Here is a 23373-nt window from a genome sequence, read left to right as displayed (position 1 = left end):
AATAGGCTCCGAGTCTAATGAAGGCACTTGTTCGTCTGAGCAACTGTTTTTATAGCTCCAAGTAACTGGATCGTGCCTTAGTTTGCTACATGATTTCATTTAATTACATTCAACTGTATCCCATGCAACCCCACTACTAATAGCAGGATGCACTTTAGACAGGGAACACCGAGTACGATATGCCATTAGAGCAACCAGAATGCCGTAATTAATTTCTTCTATAGCTGGGAAATACGACTCAACACCCGAACATCAAACCCAGAATAAAATTTTTCACTGTGTACAATGAAAGCTGAACCTGCACATGGATTTCTAAAACCTTGAGCCTGAATTTGTGTAGAATAGTCTAACTAGCAAACTGCAATGCAAGCTACATAGAAAATTTTGTGAGATAAGATATAGATCATCCCATCCCTTTAAAACACATTACAGGAAAGTGCTGCATTGAAGACAGCATAACAATAATAATTGAATTAATTCAATCCAATAGTATTAAGAGCACATAATAAGAGCACTTGGAAACACAACAGCTGTTTCCCCAAAGTATACAATACACCAAATGCGCCTCCCACTTTTTGCTTGACACCAACACAGGTAGAACTCGGCAAAATCCAGAAGATCCAGGAAGCGTGAGAGGACTCATGTCCTACATTACCGAGCAGGTGAAGATGGAAAACCTGAAGCCCCGCTTTCAGCTGCCTATGACAAATCAGTAGTATCACTATAATTTAGTAATAACTCATAGTCTAAATGTTGACCCTTTGGCTTTTTAAGACCTTAAACATTTGTTAGGAAGTCTGTGTGAAATTACATGGGACACCTAAGCTTATCCAGCAGTTTGCTATGGCTCAGAAGGACAAGCTTCTCTCATCCCTCCTGACCCAATGAAAAGCCAGATGAGGAAATTGTGCCAGAGTACTCCATTATACCATGTTTTTGTATTAACACAGCTGTTTCCAGCACAGAGGCAAAAGCGCAGTTTATATTGCCAACCAGCAAAATAATGTTAATACCTGGTTTGTCCACAAGAAGCTCAATTGTTTTAAGTGGTTTTATATAAATTACCTCAAGTGATCATTTTTAAACAAACATCAATAAAGGAGGATAAACACCAACTAATCGGAGAAAACCTTCACTATTGAAAAGATAATTCATCACACCGGAACAGGCAGATTTTCCAGCTGGACATGGCTGCTTTCAAATCAAACTCTTTTGTGACACTTTGAAGACTGAACTAGAAATATCACTGATTCCCCATAGGGACACGGACTAGTAATCCACTAATAGCAACTCTCTCCAACTCAGAGATGCCCCTACTGTAACACAGTATGACTGCTTTGTGAATCAATGTTCAAAGCTAAAAGGGAGCTACATATTTATGCACTGAAGCTCTTCTATATTCCACCCACCAGTTTACAGCACCAATAGATGAAAAAGGGTTGAAAAAGATTAGGCTCCCTCTTTAACCTCCGAACGCTATAGAACGCAACACACTGGAGTCCTAGAGATTAAAGGCAGCACATTGCAAGAGGATGAGCGCTTTTGAGATTAGAAATATAGATAACAAAACCAAGAAAAGGGGATTGTAACTGCTTCATTATTAGTATTATCCACTGGCATGAAAGCATGACTTCAACACCTTTCTTGATTTTTTTTGAATAACTGAACCTCATAGCTTCTGTATCTGACAGGATCTGAAAGGAGCCTTACAAAAACTTTTGGAGGCACAACGGCCTTCTCATTATCCACCACACACCAGACTACTGAGTAGCATCAAATGAAAACTCCATCTTATTTGTAGTTGGCATGTTAAACTGCACCGGGCAAAAGTTACTGTCTGCACTAATTCTGTCCCTACTCCTGCAGTTCTGACACCCTCAAAGTACCTGACCTACACTCAGCAATCAGCACAGTTCCCACAGGAAAATACCTAGGCCATTAGAGCAATCTGGCCGGGAATGAGAAATTAAATTTTTCTCTTATTGCAGCGATTAAAACAAGTCCACTGGTTTAGACCAAACAGATTTTTTCTCTTTTAAATCCGTTGTGAAGTCGCTTGAAAGTTACTGTGCAGTAATTGCTTCACAATTAGCTGGCCAGCTACAGATCACTTGGTCATTTCCTTGTTTTACCCAGCAATGGGAAACGTAGGAGACTTGGCGGATTTAATTATCCCATAACATGATTTTACTGAATTTGAGCCAGCCTCACATTAAGGATATCATTTGTGTACATGTTATTATTTCTCTGTTTCTACTGAACAAAGAGAATCAATTTGCCTCCATGTGGAGCAAAGCAGGTACTTCCAGAAAGATGCCAGTGAAGAGCTGCAATAAGTACAGGGTTTCAGCACCCAGGGGAGACCCACAGAACATCTGTCAGAAACCTGCTTTGTATTTGGCAGAAATTTGGCAAAAATTACTTGAATCAAAGATATTTCAACAAAACATTTCAAATTTCATTTCAGACTTCAGGGGGGGCTTATCATAGAATTATAATGCATGCTATTATACCATTTGATTTAGTAAAACTTGGATATAGCACTGAATGGAATAAATACCTTTTCACTCTTATTTTCTTTGTCTGCATCTTGATCTTTGCTGACTTTGATTCCCTTAGGCTGCACGACAGAAACTACCTGAAGAACAATGCATATGTTAGACACATTAGAAAGAGCATTATAGCCACAAAACAAACATCCAGAAGTTAGGTAATGACAACAATAAAGCTACCCAGTACACTCTTCATCTTGCCCCATGTAGAAGTGCATTGCAGTGCAGTCGTTAAATTACATTCTATTACTGAATTTACAAACATTCTCTACTTTTTTTAGTGCTCACTGTTTGATATCTAGCCCCATCTCTTCATTCAATTAAACATTACTCTGAACTCAGCAATGTGGATGTACATCCTTGATACAGAGCTCAGTACAGACTCCTGAAGTGTCAGTTCTTAATTATTCAGATAGAGACCAGCATCCATGCACACAGACACCTTATAAAGGAGAGCATGTTTAGCCTCCACATAATATTCCTCCTTGCTGTTCTTTATTCTTTCAAAATGTAATATACTCCTACTCCTCTGGCAGCACCTTTATTTCGGTGAATGGGAGTTGGGACTGTGCAGCACTGCTGAAAGTCTGTGAATGTCCAGTTTCCTATAGCCTACAGTTCAAAGCAAAGAAACTAAAATTTCAAGTTATCCATCTTTCCCTTGATCTCTCTAGATTGACTAGGAAGGTAAGGGTTAGAGATGCAGCTGAACACTTAAGTGTTCCGACAGTTTTTTTGGATCTTTTCTGTGAAAAAGCTGATACAGAAAGGGAGCTAACTCAGTTACCATCACTGTGATTTTTGCCATCACTGCTTGAGCACTTTCCCAGCATAGCTGGTGAAAGTCTTAATAGATTTTGAAAGACTCCCTGGAGCACTGGAAAAATAATGGACATGGTTGTGCCAGATTTGGCTACAGTTGTCAAAAAGCTCTCCTCAGGTCTACTAAACCACCAACATTCTCAGTTAAATTGTCAGATTATACTGAAAGAACATAGAATTCTTGGGGGTTTTGTGTGTACTTCAAGACAGGCAGAATTGTACGCCTTTTCTTACTAAGGCATTAAAAGGTTTCTTGCCTTGGCCTTGCAGATGAGGAGGCATCTAAATCTCTTGAAATGTAACTTGCTCCCAAATAACTACTTCATGTCCCTTTTTTACACAGGGTTGCTAGTGTGAATCTGGCTAATTTTAGTTACACTTTTGTTCATTTGGGTAACAGTGTATTTTTAGATTATGAAATATGAACAAATTAAGATATACAGGGCCAGACTAAATTACGCAGGTGGGAGAACTGAATTAACACCTAGTCAACAGATTTATGCCTATTTGATTTCCACCAGAGAAACATGGTTTCCAATCAGGCCAGACAAGTAATCAATCAATCAATCATGTGGTCTATATGCAGAAACTCTGATAGAAAGGATGGACACAAAAATTGATGTAACTTGCTGAAAGAAATTTAGCCAAGTTTAAAATAAGACGAGTGTTACACATTTATTAAGTTTTGGAATAAAAATAGAAATAAACTTACTTTTGGTATGTTAGACAAACCCTGAACTACAAACACGACAGGATTTCCCGCATTCTTGATAGCTTCTACTGCTTCCTCGTGTGTGGCGTTTTGTAGGTCTATCCCAGAAACCTAACAAACGATGTTTATTTTTATTAGGTAGCTTGTTTTTAGCACAGTCATTACAAGGGATCACACACATTCACAGAAGATTTAGCATATGTGAGGAAGGTACCAAAAGCAGTCAAGAGAAATTATTTTTAGTATATTTCCATGATGGTTTAAGGAAAAGTATATTACTTTGTATTCATAATTAAAAGGTGGCCCTATGCTTCCCAAAGCAATCCTAGATAAAAACATAAGGAATAAGATTGTCAGAGAATGCTAAACATAATGGTAGGTATAATACAACTCTTTCGGATTTTACCTGCTTGTGAACTAAACCTGATTTGAAACAATTTTTCAAAACTTCACACACAACCCTAAAGCACATACAAGAATGGCACTATCAGCTTGGGAACCCAGGTTCAGTAGTATTCACTTGGAGAAAAATGAGTGAAAAAAAATCAACGCAGAGCCAGAGATGAAAGCCAGGAGTGGCCTTCTCCCCTATGGCACCTGGCAGAATCATTGATTTCCCCCAAATCAGTAGTATAGTTTAAACTATAAATTAACACACACAAAATAACAGACCAAATTTCAGTATGAGGAGTCTGTTCTTCTATATATAACTTATGCTTATAAAGGTATGCTATAACTTATTACTCTTTTATATGGGAAGAAGGCACTCTCATTTTTTTCATTTCCCCATCAGATACCAGGACCTATCTTTTCTTAAGTATAGAGCAGAATGTTAAAAGAGCTCCATAGTCAGACCTTAAAAAAAGAAAAGAGGACATCAGGGTTTCTTTTGGTTTTCAAAACACAGTGTCGTCAATACTTCATAAAGTGGTGGCAGTATTTTGTCCTTCTCTCCTCCCAAAGCTGCTTGAGTCAATCTTTATTTCTTAGAATGAAAAGGTTTATCTGCATTTATCTGCATTTACCTCAAGTATTTTATCTCCAGTTTTTAAAGCCCTTGTTCTTCCTGCTGGGCTGTCTTCCAAAACTTGTTTGATAAAGATCCCTTTAAGTTCTTCTCCATTCTTCAGGCGCTTTATGACAGTTTGTCCACCAACAATACTGATTCCAAGAGACACATGAGGGTCTCTAAAGATCTCAACACTGAAAAAATACATGTGGTAGTTTAACAGCTTGAAATGGGTTTTTAAACTATAAATGCAAAGACTTAAAGAAATGTAAGCTTCTGGTCTTTCAGGAAGATTTAACAGAGTAAAGGGATGAGAGCATTCTTAGGCTTCTGACTTTACCAGAGGTGGCTTTTTACCTTCAGTAGACGTTGCGCGAAAAAAAAGAACAAAATTCTGCTGCCAACCTATACCCACTGCTCTTCCAAATATGTTTTTATTTCAGAGAAAGTCAGGGTAAAATGGACAGGTCTTCAAGTAAACACTCATCCTCTTCCAGTTTGACCAAATTGTCTGGAAATGGCAAATACTACAAGTGGTATGCTAGACAAATAATAAAACAGCATTTCATACAACTTTCTGAACACTGACTTCAGTGTATCAGATGCATATTAATCAGCTTAAGCAGAAATTTTCTGATCATATTTTTTCTTAGGACCATAAAAACAATTCACCTAAAAATGTTAACAATACAACAAGGATGTGGCTAAAACTTGGCTTGGCCATCTGGAATTCTGCCATTAAGTTTAGCAGAAAACCCGTGGAAAAGGAGACAGCAGCACTATGTGCATTGTTCACACCTAATAGTTATTAAATGAGCAAGAACTTGTAGGTCATCCACAACGTAAACCCGCCAAGCTTTCCCAAGTCAGCTGTATAAATAGAAGGCATAATTTTGTTGAACATCTGTTAAAAATTCACTGTATCTAAGAAAGCCCAAGGTACATAAGTACCTTAAAGTTATTGGCAGAGGAGGGGAGAAAAAAACCCACAAGAACTAATTGGGCTTACAGAAAAAAAGACATAAGGTAAATGGGAAGAAATAATGTAATCATATGAACATACGTCCGTGGTGGTCCCCAGTGGCTGAAGTTTGGAGTTTCTTCTCCTTCTCCTTCTTCTCTCTCAGGTAATTCACTAATTGGGGGCAGACAGAGGGGAGGAATAAAAAATAAAAAAAGGCATCACCCATGCCAGGTCGCAATTCCTTGCATATTTTGTATCTGGCAGTAAGACAGCAACGCCTTCTCACACTGTCCAGTTTAAACCAAATGTGCAGAGTCAACAGACTAGACAGGAATTTTTGTATTTAGGTTTAAATGTACTTAAGGAATGCTCCAGAAATAAACATGATGGGCAGACCAAATTTATAAGCTGCTCTGTGATATACAAATCTGCACTGCATTTACTCATTCAAAATAACTATTTAAGCAATTAACATTTACTTTCTGATAAATGTGCTGTGATTCTTATAGAGGGATATAAACATGATAAAACCAGTCTAGCTGACCATAAAGCAGATCATGATGCAACTGGGAGAACAGATCCAGTGTGTTCCATTAAACACCCCAGAACAGGGTGTTAATTAAACTTTTACACTATATGTGACTCACCTATTCACAAAATAGGAACGGAAGTATGGAATTGCATGCCCCCACAGAAAGGTTGAAACAATACATCCTTGCACACATTTTCTGTAGATCCTGAGAGCTGTAAATGCTACTCTTAAACTGCAAAAAGGAAGTAGGATGTGCTGCAGAAATAAACCCCTCACCTTATTGTTGAGCTGCTTCCCTCTGAGGGAAGATTACAGATGAATTAGGGAAGTACTGAGGATTTGAATCAACAGGCCCCAAAAGCAGATCCACTACCCACTGGAAATACCTACAACCAGTGCCAGCTCAAGGTTTCTCAGCACCACTGACAAGACTAAAATTTCCTGTACAGGCCTGAGAGCCATGGCTGAACTGCTCTTCCCAAAAGGAAGAACAAAGGAAAGGGAAAACCGAGAGAACAGAGCTATGATAAGGAGCTAAAGAGAGAGCTCCTTAAGCAATAATGACCAATGCTGCTGGTAAAGGCTATGTCCTTCTCCTCCAGGCCACAACCATACTACCCACACTGTGGAGTAAGTGAAGTAGGTGGCAGAGCCATTCACAGTTTTCTGTCCCAGTACTCAGGGGAGGAAACATGGGAAGTAAAGATTCAGTAAGGTTGTAAGGCAAAATTCAGCTCCTTGGGCAAAAGTCATAGAACTGGCCATCTATGTACATCTTACTGTTTCACACAGCTTTTAATGATTGGTCAGCTAAGTAAAGCAAGAAGACAGTTAAGATCATTAACTGAAAATCTTCCAAAACCTGAAATATTTCTCCATACCTGTACAATGCTGTTCCAGGCTGAGCTAAGGTGGTTACTCTTCCAGATTCCAGGTTCTTGGAAAAAACATAATCCTCCCCTTTTAATTCTTCCTTTTCAGTAGCTTCCAGATCAACAGCAAGTCCAGGTCCTTTAGAGTCAATCTGAAGCTTTGTACCTGAAGAAGAAAATGTGTACAAGTGAACTTTTTCTTCCTCTGTCCTTGCATCTACCAGTTATCACCCTTGGAAATAAAACCCTTATCCCACCATGTTCCAAATGTGGATGTTGTGTGATGATCAAGAGGCTGAGAGATACAGAACATTCATTTTTGAAGGAAGTTTAAATCACACTAAACACTTTTTTATAGCACCTTGCTTCTGATGTACACGCAGTGAAGTAATAACAGGAAATGCCAAATCTTTATGGAACTTAAACATGCTTAGGTACAACTTACATGATAGATGCTCCTCACAAAAACACATGACTAGTAATAGTGAATCCATCCTTTATGGAGGGAGAGCGGTGCAAAGCCCTGCTCCAGTCACAGAACCCCACCACACTAGGGAATACTGAACCACCAGAGCTCCTTGCAAGAGTCATCAGTCTGCCGCTGTAGCTTACACAGTGTCTGCTGTACAAGATGCAGGTGACAAAAAAAGGAAACAACCCAATCTCCTTTCTCCCAACCAGCGAGTGCTAACTCAGGCAGGTTGATAAATTTATTTCCCTGATGACCTACCAAATTCTAACCATCCATCCTAGCCATCTGACAAGGAGAAACTTTGTTTCTGAGCACAGATTAAAAAACCAAGATATGGGGCAATTATCTACAGTAGGGTTCAGTTGCAAATTTTGGTTGTGGTAAAGTTATCTCCACAGTCTGTCACTTTTTTTTTTTATTTGAATCCATAAAATCAGCAATCAAAAGTGACTGAGACAAATTCCTGACAGAAATTACAGGCATGAGCTATTGTACTTATGCATGGAGTCCTACTGTGGACATAGCTACACAGAAGAAAGTGTTTCTCCACAGGCAGGACAAAGCTGCAGCCACTTTCAATATCACTTGTGACGACTGTAGGTGAAGATTTGGAGGAGGAAGCAAGATCATGAAGCTGAAACCTATTTAAAGCCAGACTGACATGAGCCTCCAGAATTCTTTATTTGAATACTTTATCACTCAAAAGAATTTGTGTTTTGGTATAAAAATTAAATTTGTAAATATGAAATTGTAAGATAAAGAAAAAACGTCTTACAAACCTAAATCCATCTTGTTTTTTGCTCCTGACTGGGTAGTTTCAGTATCAAATATGTCTTTTTGGTGGCCACTGTGTGCTGTGGTTCCAGAAAATAGTGAACTTATACAAGCATTTCCTTCACACTTCACAGAGGAGAAAAAAGTAATTAAAGTTAGAAGGCAATGGTATCAACCTATACAGGAGTATTTGACATGAACATTGATTTTTACAGCAATTTTCACATTTTCTCAACTACATTCATATTTATTCAGATAACTATGAAATAATAACCGCTCATTTATGCACTATATTAAGAAGAGGCATGAAAAATGTTATGTGCAATTGCAATACAAAGCAACTGTATCTTTCTACTTGCCTGTAATCCCAGCAAGAAGTTCTCTACTTTTGCTAATTTGTTGTTTTTAAGTAACAAATGTATAAATTTAACATTGTGCACTCTGGTATAAAACTGTTATTAGAAGCTGCATTTTATGTACATAGTGCATAAGGGGACAAGCCAAACAAAACCTGAAGTTCTCTGTGGCTGTCATATTAAACACTTTCCCACCTCAGTTTTTTCACATAAAAGCATACATCTCGGAAGCTGGTGCATGGAAGGCTGATATTATCATTTTTTTGTTTGGCAAGTGAATGAACAAAGACTCAGAAAAAAATAATTCTCAGAATACTTGAGGAGGACATCTAAGTAAGAGTTTCACAATTTACCTGAAGCTCTGTATCCTTCATCTACCAGTATGCTTGATACAATTGCTCCTGCCATATCATTTTTCGCTTAACTGCACTATCATCTGGCTTAAGAGACTGATTTGGATTAAAAATAATGAGGAAAAGAGGCAGCTCCTTTCACTGACATTGCTGCTGAAGTCCCTGGACTATTAAAACCACAAAGTGACACTCTGCTATTACTGATATGCACCATATTAATACAGCTTGCAAAAAAGAACTGAGCCCACAAGTCAGAGATGGGAAAGAAGATGCAAGTACAGGATGCCTGTAAATACACCAACCACAGCACGTATCTCATTCAAGTGGTTAGATATACAGACACTAAGTAACCAAAAGAACCTTCCAAAATGTACAAAAGGATAGACTGGTGTCTGCTAGAGGTACCCAGATCTCATCTAGTAATTAAAACACTAGGAAGAATCCTTACAGAGTTTAGATCTGGAACTCGCCTTGAAGTATGGGTCCCATGGTCAGGGTACAGCACTGAGACCAACACAGCATCCCTTACCATTTGATCTTTATTGAACGGATATTCCAGGGACTGTTTTGGACTTAAGTTAGCACTGGATCTTAAGTCTTGTTTTTCAGTAGCCTCCAGTTGCTTTGCCCATCGTTCTGTATCAAGGTTCCTCTCTGAACTTGCCTTCTGTCCACATGATGCGTTACATTTCAGGAAGTCTGAATCTTCTTCATACTCATCATCCACCAACATTTCCCGTTCTTCATCCATTTCTTCTGTTCTGGGTTTCAGAAACTCATGCATCTCCCAAGACTCCTTCTCATACTCATTGTCATTTTGAGAAAGCTGAAATGATCTTCCCAAGTCCAAACTTGGTTCATCAACAAGTTCTTCTTTAAAAGGTGTTTCATCTCTGAAACCCTGCATAAAACATTGCAGGAATATAGAATTTACATTATGTTTCTTGCTAACTCTTTTAAAACTATGTTTTATGTTAGGCCCATCTTAAAAGTACATCTTGATTTTTAAAGTGAAAGTCTTCTACCTTTTGCATTTTCTGAAAGAAAATACACTCTCTGACTTACGATTTTAACACCAAAAGTAGACATTGCAATTTTTCTTTTTAAATATAAAGAAATTTAAGTTGCACAGCTTAGATATTGCTGCAGCCATTCAGAATAACCAATGTGGACTGAAGTTAGGGAATGAGAATTATTAAATAACACTAAAAAACCTACAGGGCAAAGTATATATAAATCCAGCTAAAGTATCTCTGTGCTCCAGACTGATCTGCTATCACTTTATGAATGCATGTACATTTCTTACAATACCATCAGCTAAATAAAAACCAGCCTGAGTTTGCTTATGCAACAGTATCAGCAAAAAAAGCCCCCAAACCCAACCCAAACAAAAGGCACACTCATTTGTCCCTCCCTTGGCCGGGGGAAAGGGGAAATGGATGACCCACATCCTCAAAAAAAAGGACATAATTGACTGTTCATTATCTAATACCCTTACTGTTTTAAAGAGAGCTCAACTTTCTACTGAATTCAAACCACAGAGCAACACACCAAAAAACCAAACAAAACCAAGAGAAAAGGTATTAAAAACCACTTTGAAACATCTTGCTCAACAGTTCTTTTTTCTGGGATTTGTCACATGCCTCCCCAATTTCCAATGCTCTGTGTTCCTCCTAAATTGAATGGGGTACTATTCATCAGCTCAGAGTGAGTCCGCACATGTGTCTGAAATTTCATGCCTTGCGCTGCTACCAGAAAGCTTGCCACACAGAGAAAGCTTTTCCTCTCTTTTCTTCAGGCCACCAAGTATATATGCCCAAACCGATCTTCAAGGCACCAAAACCCCAAACACTGAAACCGATCTACAGATTCAGGGGTCCTCAATCAAAATGTTTTTCTTTCTGCTTCCTGCCACTTCCCAGACTCCCCAAGGTACTTCACCATTTCTGACCTTTAGTGTCAGAATCCTGTTTTGTTAGATTTGTACAAATGCAGAAGAAAAAAAACCCAGACACTGCCAAAATGTTCCCATAGTTCAAGCGAGAGGCAGGAGAGAAAACAAGAGACAGGCAAGAGCATAAGGAAACAATGCAATAATACTAGCTGGCATGAAAGCAGAAGATTAGCAATCTAGAAAGTAGCACATTTTTCATAAGCATTAAATGTTCCTTTAATCTATTTGACCTGTGTACTTCAATCTCAAAAAATAACCAGTCTGAAGAGATTCTAATTCTCTTCATCATCATTTCATTTCACTTTTGCAGCATCAATCTCTAAACACTTCTGTAAGAGGTACCAACTTCATCATTGTATAAAACAGTTGACTTAACTCAGAACCACACAGCAATTTGTATCACCATCTCCTGATACAGCAGTTAGGTATGTATAATCACAGGCTGCTGCACTGCAGTAGCAGACGCTACCAATGGAATAGGGAATACTGCAAAATGACAGTAAAGTCTACTGTTGTAGCATATAAAATCTTCAAGTTCCTTTTTTTTTTTAAAGTCCGCTTTGTCAGCATTATGCTAGCGCATAAGACTGGAAGCCATCAGGACACACCACTCTTGGCTCTTATATGAGCCGGTAAGATAATAAATGGATGGAAATTTTATACTACTGCTCTAAGCTACTATCAATGCTGTCATACATAAGGTAAATCAAAATACAAGCAAATACCTCTGCATGTATTTTGTACAAATTGATCATTCTAGTTTCTATATTCAGCAGGACTTTAAGATAAAATACTTTATTTAAAAATACTTAATAACATTAGCTTTATTTAGGAAGCAGAGAAACAATCTGAGCTGGCAGAGGACTAATTGCTGTGCCAGGAACCCTTCCTATGCACCCAGAAAACAACAAACTCCATTTTACATCATGAAAATCAGTAAATATCATGTCCAAGCTAATTTCATACTATACCTACATCTACCGAGTAATGTTGCTCCTTTTGGTGGTTCTAATATACCATTTTAGCATTAAAGATACATTTGTATCCAGAGACAGGCAGATGTGTTTAGCAGCAAGAAAATCTAAAATTTATTTTTATTACTGTGTTGCAGTTCTGGATGATCCTTTATGTATTGTCTTTTCTGGTCTAAAAAGAATGCATTTACCAATGTGAACTAATAAAAATCTTGCAAAGCACTTGAGAACAGGTGAAAATTCAAAAATATCCACATATCTCTCACTCTACATAGGTCAGTATTGCAATATTATTGCCTATTGCCTTGATATCTGAGTTTCTCAGTATCTTTTGTGCCTCATCTTCCCACAATAAATAGAATTATTTCTCAGAAAATAGGAAAGTGGAGAATTGAGGAAGAGACTAAAGAAATCACCCAAGACCACATAGGAAGCCTATGAGGAAGAACAGATTTCAAGCTTGCCTTATATACTAGACTACTTTTTTGTTTTGCTACATTATAATAAAAAGTGTTCTGCTTCCATACCTTACTTTCTTCGCAAAGCTGAACCAACTACTTATGACTACTAATAATGTAGCATTGCTATTTCATATCCAAAGTAACCCAAGGTATTTTAATGACATAGTAAATTTGATAAGGCAGTCTGCATTAGTAAGTGCTGTGCATATGCTTACTGTTCACAACACGACTAGTATACAGTTAGCTGTTAAGAGTCTTTTTCAGAGGGAATCCAGCCTGAAGTCTATTCAATACTTAGGTCTTATCTGAAGGACGTGCTTTTTTTTTAAACTTTAAACCATCATTTCCTGTCCATATAAACTTAAGCTCAACAAAAAGAGTAACCAAATACCTGTGGTGCTTCAAGTATTATTGAGAAATTAATATTATCTACTGGTTCTGGAGATCCAGGGCTGGTTTTAATGTTGCTGGAATTGACAGTGTGCATTTTCTCCTCCTCTTTGCTTTCTCCCTAAGAAAGGCAATCAAAATGATGAGTCAGGAAAACAAACAAAAAAATTCCCACATTTTTCAATAAACTAAAAGGGGGTGGGAGAACCAGCTATTAGAAAAAAGATGGGAAAAAGTTACAGAACTGTAAAAAAGGGAAGTCATAAATGGAGAAGATGAAGACAACAGCTTTTATTCTTTTAAGATATTAGTACAGATACAGTAAAAATAGAGAGATGTGTAGGAAAAAAGACAAATACAAGGATATGAACAATGAAATATCTCTTTTTAGAAAAGGAAAGAATATGTTTAACAGCCTTCCTACATTCCTATTTCACCACTCCTCTACCACTTTGATTTACAAGTACTTTCTATTAGATGGTGCTTTAATTAATTTTGCCTGGGTGCCCTTGACGAACAATACTACAGTGTTCTCAAGTAAACTACTGTCTGTTCCAAAGCCCTGATTCTAGAAAAAGGAAATTCTACTTGAATTTACAGTCTTGAGTTCAAACGGATTAAGTTTCTTTGATGTCAGTGGAGCTCAAGCACGCACTTAGCAGTGTCTTAAGAGTGAAATGGACTTCAGCACATATTTAGCTGATCTGCTGAATTGCTCGAACCATATTACACCTATGCATAGTGCCAGCGCGCATAGGTTTGCCCAGACATGTCTTCTGATTCCACATGGATGTTCTTTCAGGAGGAACTTGAGAATGCTGGTTTTCCAGTCAGACCTTTTGGACATTGAGCTGCCCATTCATCAGCTAGCCAGAATTTCTGGATAGATTGAGGTGTATGCATAGCAACTTAGTTGCTTTCTATGTGCATACATACTTCTACCCTAAATTCCTGCCCTCCACCCCCCCAATATAACAACCCATTCTACACGTCATAGAATCAAACAGAAAAAAGTTAAAATCAGTCCTTACCACCAAAGGCTTGCAGATTCCAAGAGAAACTGTACCTGGGGGCACAGATTTCAACACTTCCACTGCCTCTGCTAAAGTGGCGCTGTCCAAATATTTCTCATTTACAAACACCAAGCGGTCACCTGGTAAAAGCTCGCCCCCACGTTCGGCTACTCCACCTGCCACCAAAGAGCTGATCACAATGGCTGTTCTTGTCGAATCTAAGGGATCCTAGGAAAAAAAAAAATTAAAAAAAAAATAGCCTAAGCCCCAAGAAAGATGATGTTTCTTTTGAGTATGCAAAGACCACTTAAGCATGTTCATCATCTGATGCTACAGAACTGAAGCTTGCTGAGACGTTCAAAAGGACTGCCTACTAATACTGCCAAGGCTTACAGTTTACAAAAAGAAAGGTTTGCAGTAGGAAGATATTCTGTCACTTGCCTAATCCATTTAGAATTTTTAAGATCTGAAAGCTGACTGATACCCTGCTTGCCCTCTTCTTACATACACAGAAATGGCCAGGCCAACCTGCAAATAGAAAAACAACGCTGGCACTCTTCCACAAGCCTCCATCCAGCCTGTTACGTGCTAATGTTACATAAAATAACATTCTGCATGCCATTCAAGAGCTTCATAGCAGCAAAATTGATGTTAAAACAAATAATTGCAAGATTACCAATTTAATTAAAAATATTATCAAATTAAAACTAAAAATGAGAACCAAAACATTCAAGAAATAGCAGTATATATTTGCTATATTACTGCAGTGTTCCTGTTTGTCATATCTGCATGACAACTTATCAAAGACATTTTGTCCACCCATGAAGCTTCCTTAACAGAGAATACAGGGGACAGCAACAGAAGAGTAACTAAGATTATTCCTGAAGACAAGGAACATTGTAGTGATGTACACAGAGGAATGTGAAGTAGAAAATATTATAGACACTGGAGAGACTGTAAACTGATGCAAAGATATTCACTTTACTTATTTTTTTTTTTCCAGTACTAACCTTTGTGTTATGTCACATACCATTTCTACCACACATACAGCCATTTAAAAATTCATCCTCAATCCAATGAAATGATCATGTTATTATATAGTGGCAGAAAGATACACAAAACAAATTTAAGGGGGTTTTTTTGTTTCTTTGTTTGTTTTTTTCAAGATTAGAATTAGCCTTTCTCTCCCCTGCTAAGAGCTCGTAAAGTTCAGACATGCTCCTCGTATGCACTGGGTCTTCAAATGCATAATCATGTACTATTTTTCCCTCAGGACTTTCATCTTATTCAGGGCACGGGAGGGATAAAAAAAGGGCAAAATTCAAATCACAAAGACCACCATGAATTCAGCACGTCAGTGTTAATTTGAAAACAGGAATGCTTTTTTAACTCTTTATTTTTATATAACTGTACATTGCCTTCCAAGGGAACATGTTTTTTTTAAGGTATGGGCAAACATATGAGGCAATGAATGTAATATCTGTAAATGGCTGAAATTAGAGAACTGAAATTAGAGTTCAGCAGGAAGAGCCATGCTGAAGCTGAATTCGAGTAAATACATATTACTAATAATTCTTTCCCATTCTAGTGCTTAATCCTGCCATTTTATAATCTTCCCAAACACTGGGTATCCACATTGTACAGAAGAGGCTTCCTTGCGAGTATCATGTCTTGATAATCAAGCCCAGCAACCTCCCTCTGCTGCGCAATGGTGTTCTGCCTACTGAACCCGTGCCAATATGCTTGGGCTGTCCGACTGTTTATGCTCAAACCTGCCTCACACAATGCCGAGGGAAAGGATTTCATTTGTTTCTAATAGCAAGCTGTCCATGTTCTGCATACACTTTGGAAATTTTTAGAAACAAAATAAACCCAAATGCAGGAAGTCCAGAAGAAGAATCCAAAGGATTCCAAGATGTTAAAAGAGAGGGTTTGCTTTAAGAGTGTTGAATTTTGAAAATGTAAAGTTACTGCTGCCCTTTGTGTAGAAAGTCAGCTTTGCCTGCCCTTGCCGACAAAACCATGTGCCTAACCATCCCGATGACAGCTGACCACAGAACAAACATTCCGTTTGACACAGACTTTTGAGATGCTTTTAATTTTTGGGTTTGCTCCAATGCAAAATAAAAATAACCTTTTGGACTTCTTTGCAAAACCAGGATCATGTTGAGACAGCCGTTTTCGAGCAAGTAAGGCACTGTTCACATGAGGAAGGCTTTGCTAATAGAACTAAACCAGCAAGTTTTCCTATCGTGGGCTCATCTTGCCATGGCAAGCAAGGTTTATGCTGGTTCCCTAAATGGGTGAACGCTCTCTCAGCAAAACTACACCTTTGCTGACACAACAGCTTTCATAATATGACTCTTGCTGGCTTAGCTATATTGATAAAAAATGAACAAAACAAAACTGGCACTCATCCTTACTGATGCAGATAAGCTGACAAAAATTTGCGAGTGAATGACTGGCCCAGTAATTATGGCGCTTGCTGAGAATATGGGAGAACCAGCTTCAAATCCCCGCTCTGATCCAAAGCCGCTCTTTTTTGGGTTCCAGATCAGAACCACTTAAGTAGGACATGGGAATCTCACCACTAGCTGCTTCTACGCAGATAGAAGGTCAGTGGCCTAACTACTACATTTCTGATGAGAAACAGTCCTGTTTCAACTTAAGTTTTCACTGAAATAAAAACATTCTGGCTTCAACAAATCATCATGTTTTGGTAAGAGATAATTCAGCTGGAAAAAGCGTTCCAACCAGCTTTAATCCTCACGCTAAAAATGAAGATAGAGTTCCTGCAAACATACGCAGTTCCTATGCAGTAAAGTTTCGAGAACAGCATGGTTATCTTCGCTGCTTCACAACATGCATGAACATAAGCCATGTATTAGAACTGCTTCATGAAGAGCAGCAGCAGAAATCTTCTTAAAAAAGGGGCCCATATTAAAAACCGTTCATCAGGCAAATACAAACAGGGGTTATAATTACACTGCTCTTTTCAAGCAGAGGGAGCTATTGTACAGGAAGAGAAGAGCAATATAAACTACACAGTGACAGGGCTAAGCCAGTAACCCGAGCAGTGCTGTAAAACCCTGAGTGTTTGTTACCAGTGACCGTGAATCACAACGCGATTGCCGTGAGGAATGCAACAAAAGCCACAGGTGAAGACACAGACCTTCTGAATTTCAAGGTGTAATCATTAATCCATATTCTCTGTAATTTAACATGAGGGTCATTGTAACTGTGGATTGCACTGTGCTTTTCTTATCAAAACAAATGGAACAATGTTTTTTTGAAACCTTGCCTTACAATTTACATTCAAACCCAAACGCACCCTAAAGAACACCACCTGCTAAAACAAGACAGCAAACACCAAATTCACATTTACATCTTGTAAACTGTGAGTGCAACTGGACTGTGTGGGTTGTTGCCTTGTTTTTAAAAGAAAGCAGTGCTAGCAGCAGGCTAAAAACCAGATTCTTACCTTCTATACTAACTGCAAAAGGCAACTTCACTCCCACGGTGCCCTGATGGACTTCAGGGCCACCTCCATGTTAACAGACCAGCTAGAATCATTTGAGGTTACTAAACAGCACTAACTGCTACTGCACACCTACCCTAAGGCTCCTGATTCATTTTACTTGGCTCACATTAAGCCAGATAATAGTGATTTTTAGTCACTAGCAGTCAGGACCAGATTTCAGTCTCCGCTTTAAAGTGAAAGGCTTATTTACTTCGAAGGAGTTTACAGGCTGGGAAGAAACTCCCTCCCCAAACCCACAGCTAAGATGTTGCTGTAATGGTACTCGGCTGGAATACAGAAGTGACTCAACTTCAACAGTTCAAGACATTATTACATGACTTTGCGTTATAGCAGAGGGAGTGTGCACAGGACAGCCCCATGCAATTTGGTCATCTTAAAATGGGCATGAAATGGGCTTGGTACATTTAAAGAGGAACTTTTAACTTCAGTTTACTGAAGGGTTCCTTTACACAAAGGAATCATTTATGAACAATGAGGAAAGGAATCGGACTGCAAAGTAAGGCTGCTGGGAGACAAAACCCCTTAACTCCCAAGCACTGACACAAATTCTTTTTGAAGAAAAGAATTACACGTAAAAAAGTTTGCCACTTATATAAACGATGAAAGTTGACCACTGCCATGCACCAGCAGCAGCAGCCCAGGATGCTGGCCTCCAGGTAACCCTTTGAGGAACTAGTATGTTGTAGCTGTTGCCTTTTCCTTTGTGCTCGAGCCAGCCATAGAATATATGAACTTGTTTAAAATAGTCACAATTTATTCATACTTAGCACACCATATATTTAACTACGTTGAACCATAGGCTTTCCCTTCCCCCCTACTGCTTCTCATCAAAATCCACAAATGTTTCCTGGAGTCCAGGTGTCAAATTTTTCTTCTTCTTTTCAGAGCCTCATTTGTTCTGGATTCATTTAGCAGTGCAGAGTCAAGCAGGGGCCACTGCAGTTGCTGCCTCTGGGATCCCTGGATTCGGAGCAGTATGGAGTCTCTTAAAAACCTGAGCTCTGCTAAAATGTTAAGAGTCCCAGGAGCACCGAGTTAACAGAGTCCTACGTGCAATGCCGCTGGAACGCGTAACTTTATTGTGGCTTCAAGCGAGGGACTGGAACTCGCCGTGGGCACCAAAGATTCCCACTCATTTAGCTAGGAGAGGTCCTTGGGAAGCAACTCTGGAAACATAACCAATACAGCTTACCTCTGTCCATCGCACTGGAAAATTAAAATGGCAACAACCGACCGAACTCTTTCCCCGTCCCCAGCGAAACGTGAGGTTTCTGCAGCAGCCAAGAGAGGGCACTCCAGGCCAGCCCAGCTCCCGCACTACCGGCGGCGTTTCGTGCTCTGACAAGTCCATCCCAGTCTGTCCAGCCCCCAGCACCAGCAGAGCCCTCGCTGTGCGCAGAGGATGAGGAGCAGTCTCTCCTGGGCAGGAGACTGTAGCTACAACTCGATTGGATGTAAGCAGCTACCACGTTTTCTGGGGTTTTGTTTGTGTTTTCCTTTTTTAAAGGCTCATATGAAAATGTAAGACAAAGCTGCGGGTGACTGACATTTACTGTGCAAAGTCACTCTCACTTAGTTACAGGCTATATTAGTTTTGGCATCACTTAAGATCTAAATTCAGCTAGCTTGACTTCCTAGAATATTTTAGCTTTCTTCAAGCAACAAACTGCCTGCTGCCACAAAAACACTCCTCTGAAAACACACATCAAAAATAGCATGGCAAAGGATCCCAAAAGAAACAGTTTGAAACTTTTTTTCCTGTACCAGTTTTGATTTATCTGAACAATTTTACAAGTGCCAATTTGTATACTGCAGGTTTTTGCAAGAGAGCCAAAACAAACACATGTTAGAGCTCAGAGGTCAGAGCAACCCAGCTTCATTACATTTTGCATGGGACCACTTCCAGGTCTAAAATACATGTCCATATTTAAAACTCTTCAGTTTGCAAGTGAATAAGATACCAGACTGAAAGACTCTTAAACACAACACTGTAGCATACTGTACAAGGAACATACACTCATCAACAATGAAAAGGGCCAAACGCATTTTATGTTCGTCTTACTATTATGTAGAACAAAGGCAGAACTGCACATGAAGTAATTTACCTGTATGCTGTGTTGTGAACTTACTCAAAATACTCATCCGTGCTCTCATTTTGTGAAGTGCCGCTCATCCCCATTGCAGAGCCACCCTCCACATACACACCAGCAATGCCAACGATGCAAGAGTCAAGAAGGATAAACAACCTGCTGCCTTTTCAAAGGCACGAAGTACTTCCCAAGAGAAGGGAAAACGAGCAAGAGCCAGCTGTGAGTGAGGTCCAATTCCCTCCTTAAGGTGGCCTCAATTTAGGATTGAGACTCAAGATCCAAACCTTCTGTTCACTCACTCCAACATATCTACAGGAGTTGGCCATAGGAACTGCCAAAGGCACTCTCAAGCCTGAAAAAACATCCCTGCGAAAGCGCTTCACTAGTTTTTGTTAGATCCACAGCATAGGCAATCAGACTGAAATTCAAAGCGTTTAAGACTTGTTTCTGCCTCTTCCACTCATATTAGATTGCAGTCAGCAGGACTACTTAGGAGACTACACAACGCATAGCCTCTGGCTGTACCAAAGAAATAAACTACAGGCCAATGTGCTGAAGTAATACAAACTTAAATACAGAACTGTATTCAAGGAGGAACGCTGAACTTTTCTGTGATGTAAGGCAAAGCACAGGAAATAAAACATAAGTATTTATTGATCTGCAGTGAGGGAATAAAGCAATGAATTTCAGAAGCTCTAGTGTGCAGCCAGCATTAATCAAAACTTCTGTTGTGGGAAATGTCAGCAAAGAGACAGGAATTCACAGAGAAAGAAAAAAAACAAAACCAAAACATAGAGACACACCCAAAGGAGGAGAGAGAACAGCAAAATAAGAGTAGGTGGCACAATGGGTTTCCCACACCGGGCTTTCATCATCTGTGATCTGAAATCATATCAGTCTTCTACAGCAAGAATGAACACGGTGGCCAGCAATTACTCAAACCCGTGTAGGTCTGGCAGAGCTGGCAAGCACTACGCAGTCAATGTTCATCTGCTGCGGAAGAGGGGTATGCAGCAGATAGTTGGGACAAAAGTGCCTCCAGGGAATGATCAAAAGAAAGAGATCTTACACACTACTGCTATTCTCAAATAAAAAGATCAAAGATAGGCACTGACTATGGTAGTTTTGAAAGTGTCACTGTGCAGTGGACTCAGGTGCATGTTGCTATCTTTTAATTTATCAAACTTCTCTAACAACCTAAGGTTTCATCCGCCTTTCATATTTGCTCTCAACAGAGCTAAAGTCACAGGGATTACATTCATTAGACTCCCTTAATATCTCATACTTTCAGACTTTCCAGCTCCAGAAAAAACACACTGAATGCTGACTACAGGGAAAAGCCACAGAGATAAGAAAAAAAAGCCCCTGAACTCATAAGGAAATGGAGGAAAGCCACTGTGTGATGAGATAAAGAAGGGATAGAGATGTGTGGGAATAAAGAAAAAAAATACCAACGAGCCACTGGAAAAATTATAAATGGTATCACCTACATAACCTACAGGCAGTCGTCTTCATGCACATTCTGGGTTTGATCAGCTTTCAAATTCAAATAATCCCTGAACTAAAAATCCACCAAGATAGCCCAGCAAGCATTTCCACCAGTTAGGCGTGCTGACCTCAACACTGTTAACAGTCTGTGGAAGTGCAGTATGTGTTTTCAAACAAAACCAGAGCTCTCTGCATGGAGATCTTGCATCATAAACAGCAAATACATGAATTACGGAAGATTTGCTACAGAAAAAGCTGCAAAAGAAAAGTGGGGAGATAGGACAGGCCATTTTTTGCAACAAGGATCTGCAGACAGTGACTTGGCCCACAGAAGACTTGGATGGTGGAGAAGACAGAAGGGTAGGCAAAAAGGTTGCCGAGAATTTTAAGGCTCCTATGAAACACAGTGAGAACAGACAGAAAAACTCCAAGTGCAACAGTACTATTTGGATTTGGGGAGCAGCATCTTCCAGAAGGGTGAGGTATTAAGAAAACAGAATACCTCATAACTTCCATGAGTTTTCAGAATTCTTCATGCTTATCCATCAGCACCAATAATATACCTCAAATCTCATCGGTTCAGAACAACACATTTGGAGCTGTCTGGGTTGAGCTTTTACACGCCCATTGCTCCACCGACTCCACACGCTCACTGAAAGACTAGCACAGCTTTTAGATAAGCAGCACTCAGTTGCAATTTCCTCTAGTCTCATCTACATTATCTTACCCTTGCTGAGATTTGCCAAGTGTTTAACAGAAAATCTAGCTACAGTTTTGTCCCTTTAAATTCTCGCCTTCTCTTGCAGGCAGAAGACATCTGTGGAATAATAATGAATTTCTTTGGTTTGGGGTTTTTTGTTTTTATTAAAAGCTATTCTTCCTAGCAGGAAATGAAAAAGAACAACCAGATTGTAGAATTTGGGGGAATAGGGAAAACATTTCTAAAGGTTAATAGTAATACTGCTTAGCATTTATTTCAAGGATATGCGACAAACCAAAGAAAAACAGATGTTCTCAGTAATGCTCCAGTTTCTCTGCAAACTCAGGTATTGTCCAGAGTACGGACTGTTGCAGTTCACAAAAGACAGCAGGGCCACCCCGAGGATATGCCACTCCACTCTCTACATGAGATTCCTTCCTAACTTCTCTCTTACAAGTCAGACTGATGGCGGCCCCCCCCTCCCCAAGCTCAGCATCAGGGCATACCCAATCCCTAATGTAACTTCCTGCATCCAAGTTCTCCAGCTTCTCTACCTCAGCAAGCTATTCCTGTGTATCTGTCTGTATCTCACGCTGAGATACACAGTCTCTTTGATTTCTTATTAAAGTGGTTTCTGGTCTCCCAATGCTTTTAGTACTGCTGCACTGAGGTTTTGGAAACCACTAATCATGAACACCCGAGAAACTTCACCAGGAATGTGGTCAATTGCATTCACCAGCTCTTCGGTCCCGAAGAGTAGTATTTAAGCTGAATTCCAAGAGTATTTTTCAAAAAGCTACACTGAATTCAATTCATGACACACTATTAAGAATTATTTTACAAATGAAGCAGCTTAATATGATTTAAAGGATGCAGAACTTTCCCATAGGGGGAGAGAAGCAAATCCTCCGTGAGATGAGTACCAACACAGTTGGTACTGAGGCTTACAGAACTTTGATGTTAATGAATGTGGATGGGTTGTAGAGATGAGAGAAAAGCTGCCTTTATCAGTTTTCCCAGTACCAAGCTGATAGCCATTGTAAAACTGCTTTTTAATACAGCTGTGCAGCTTTTGCCAGTAAGCCACAGGTTTCCATCACATGATCAGGTGAAAATGTGCTTAACAAGGACATGAATATGCTGCTTTGTTCAAAACAGACTTATCACAAGATGGACAAAGCTCAAATTATCACAAGAGGGCAAACGTTTAGCCAGCAACATGTCAAAGCATTCCAGCCCACATGTCACCATTGAACAGTCCGAGAAAGAAAAAAAAATACAATCTAGTTGAATACAACCTTCTACAAATAAGAAGTCAGTTTGCTTTTTTGTAACTCTACATCT

General features: G+C 39.3%; 1 protein-coding gene across 2 annotated transcripts in view; it reads right to left on the bottom strand.

The window, feature by feature from the left end:
- PATJ (PATJ crumbs cell polarity complex component) overlaps positions 1-23373 on the bottom strand; it is a 156322-nt gene that overhangs the window by 88348 nt on the left and 44601 nt on the right. For both annotated transcript variants that reach the window (XM_075037253.1, XM_075037254.1), the window contains 9 exons: positions 14229-14438; positions 13199-13318; positions 9948-10319; positions 8715-8835; positions 7473-7629; positions 6159-6230; positions 5112-5289; positions 4087-4197; positions 2561-2638 (listed from right to left, as the gene is read on the bottom strand). In XM_075037253.1, the coding sequence (XP_074893354.1) occupies positions 2561-2638; positions 4087-4197; positions 5112-5289; positions 6159-6230; positions 7473-7629; positions 8715-8835; positions 9948-10319; positions 13199-13318; positions 14229-14438 (1419 nt within the window). The remainder of the gene's footprint in view (positions 1-2560; positions 2639-4086; positions 4198-5111; positions 5290-6158; positions 6231-7472; positions 7630-8714; positions 8836-9947; positions 10320-13198; positions 13319-14228; positions 14439-23373) is intronic.

This window comes from Buteo buteo, chromosome 10, assembly GCF_964188355.1.
Source record: "Buteo buteo chromosome 10, bButBut1.hap1.1, whole genome shotgun sequence".
NCBI lineage: Eukaryota > Metazoa > Chordata > Aves > Accipitriformes > Accipitridae > Buteo > Buteo buteo.
The sequence above is the reverse complement of the archived record's forward strand: the minus strand, read 5'-3'. Positions and strand labels throughout refer to the sequence as shown.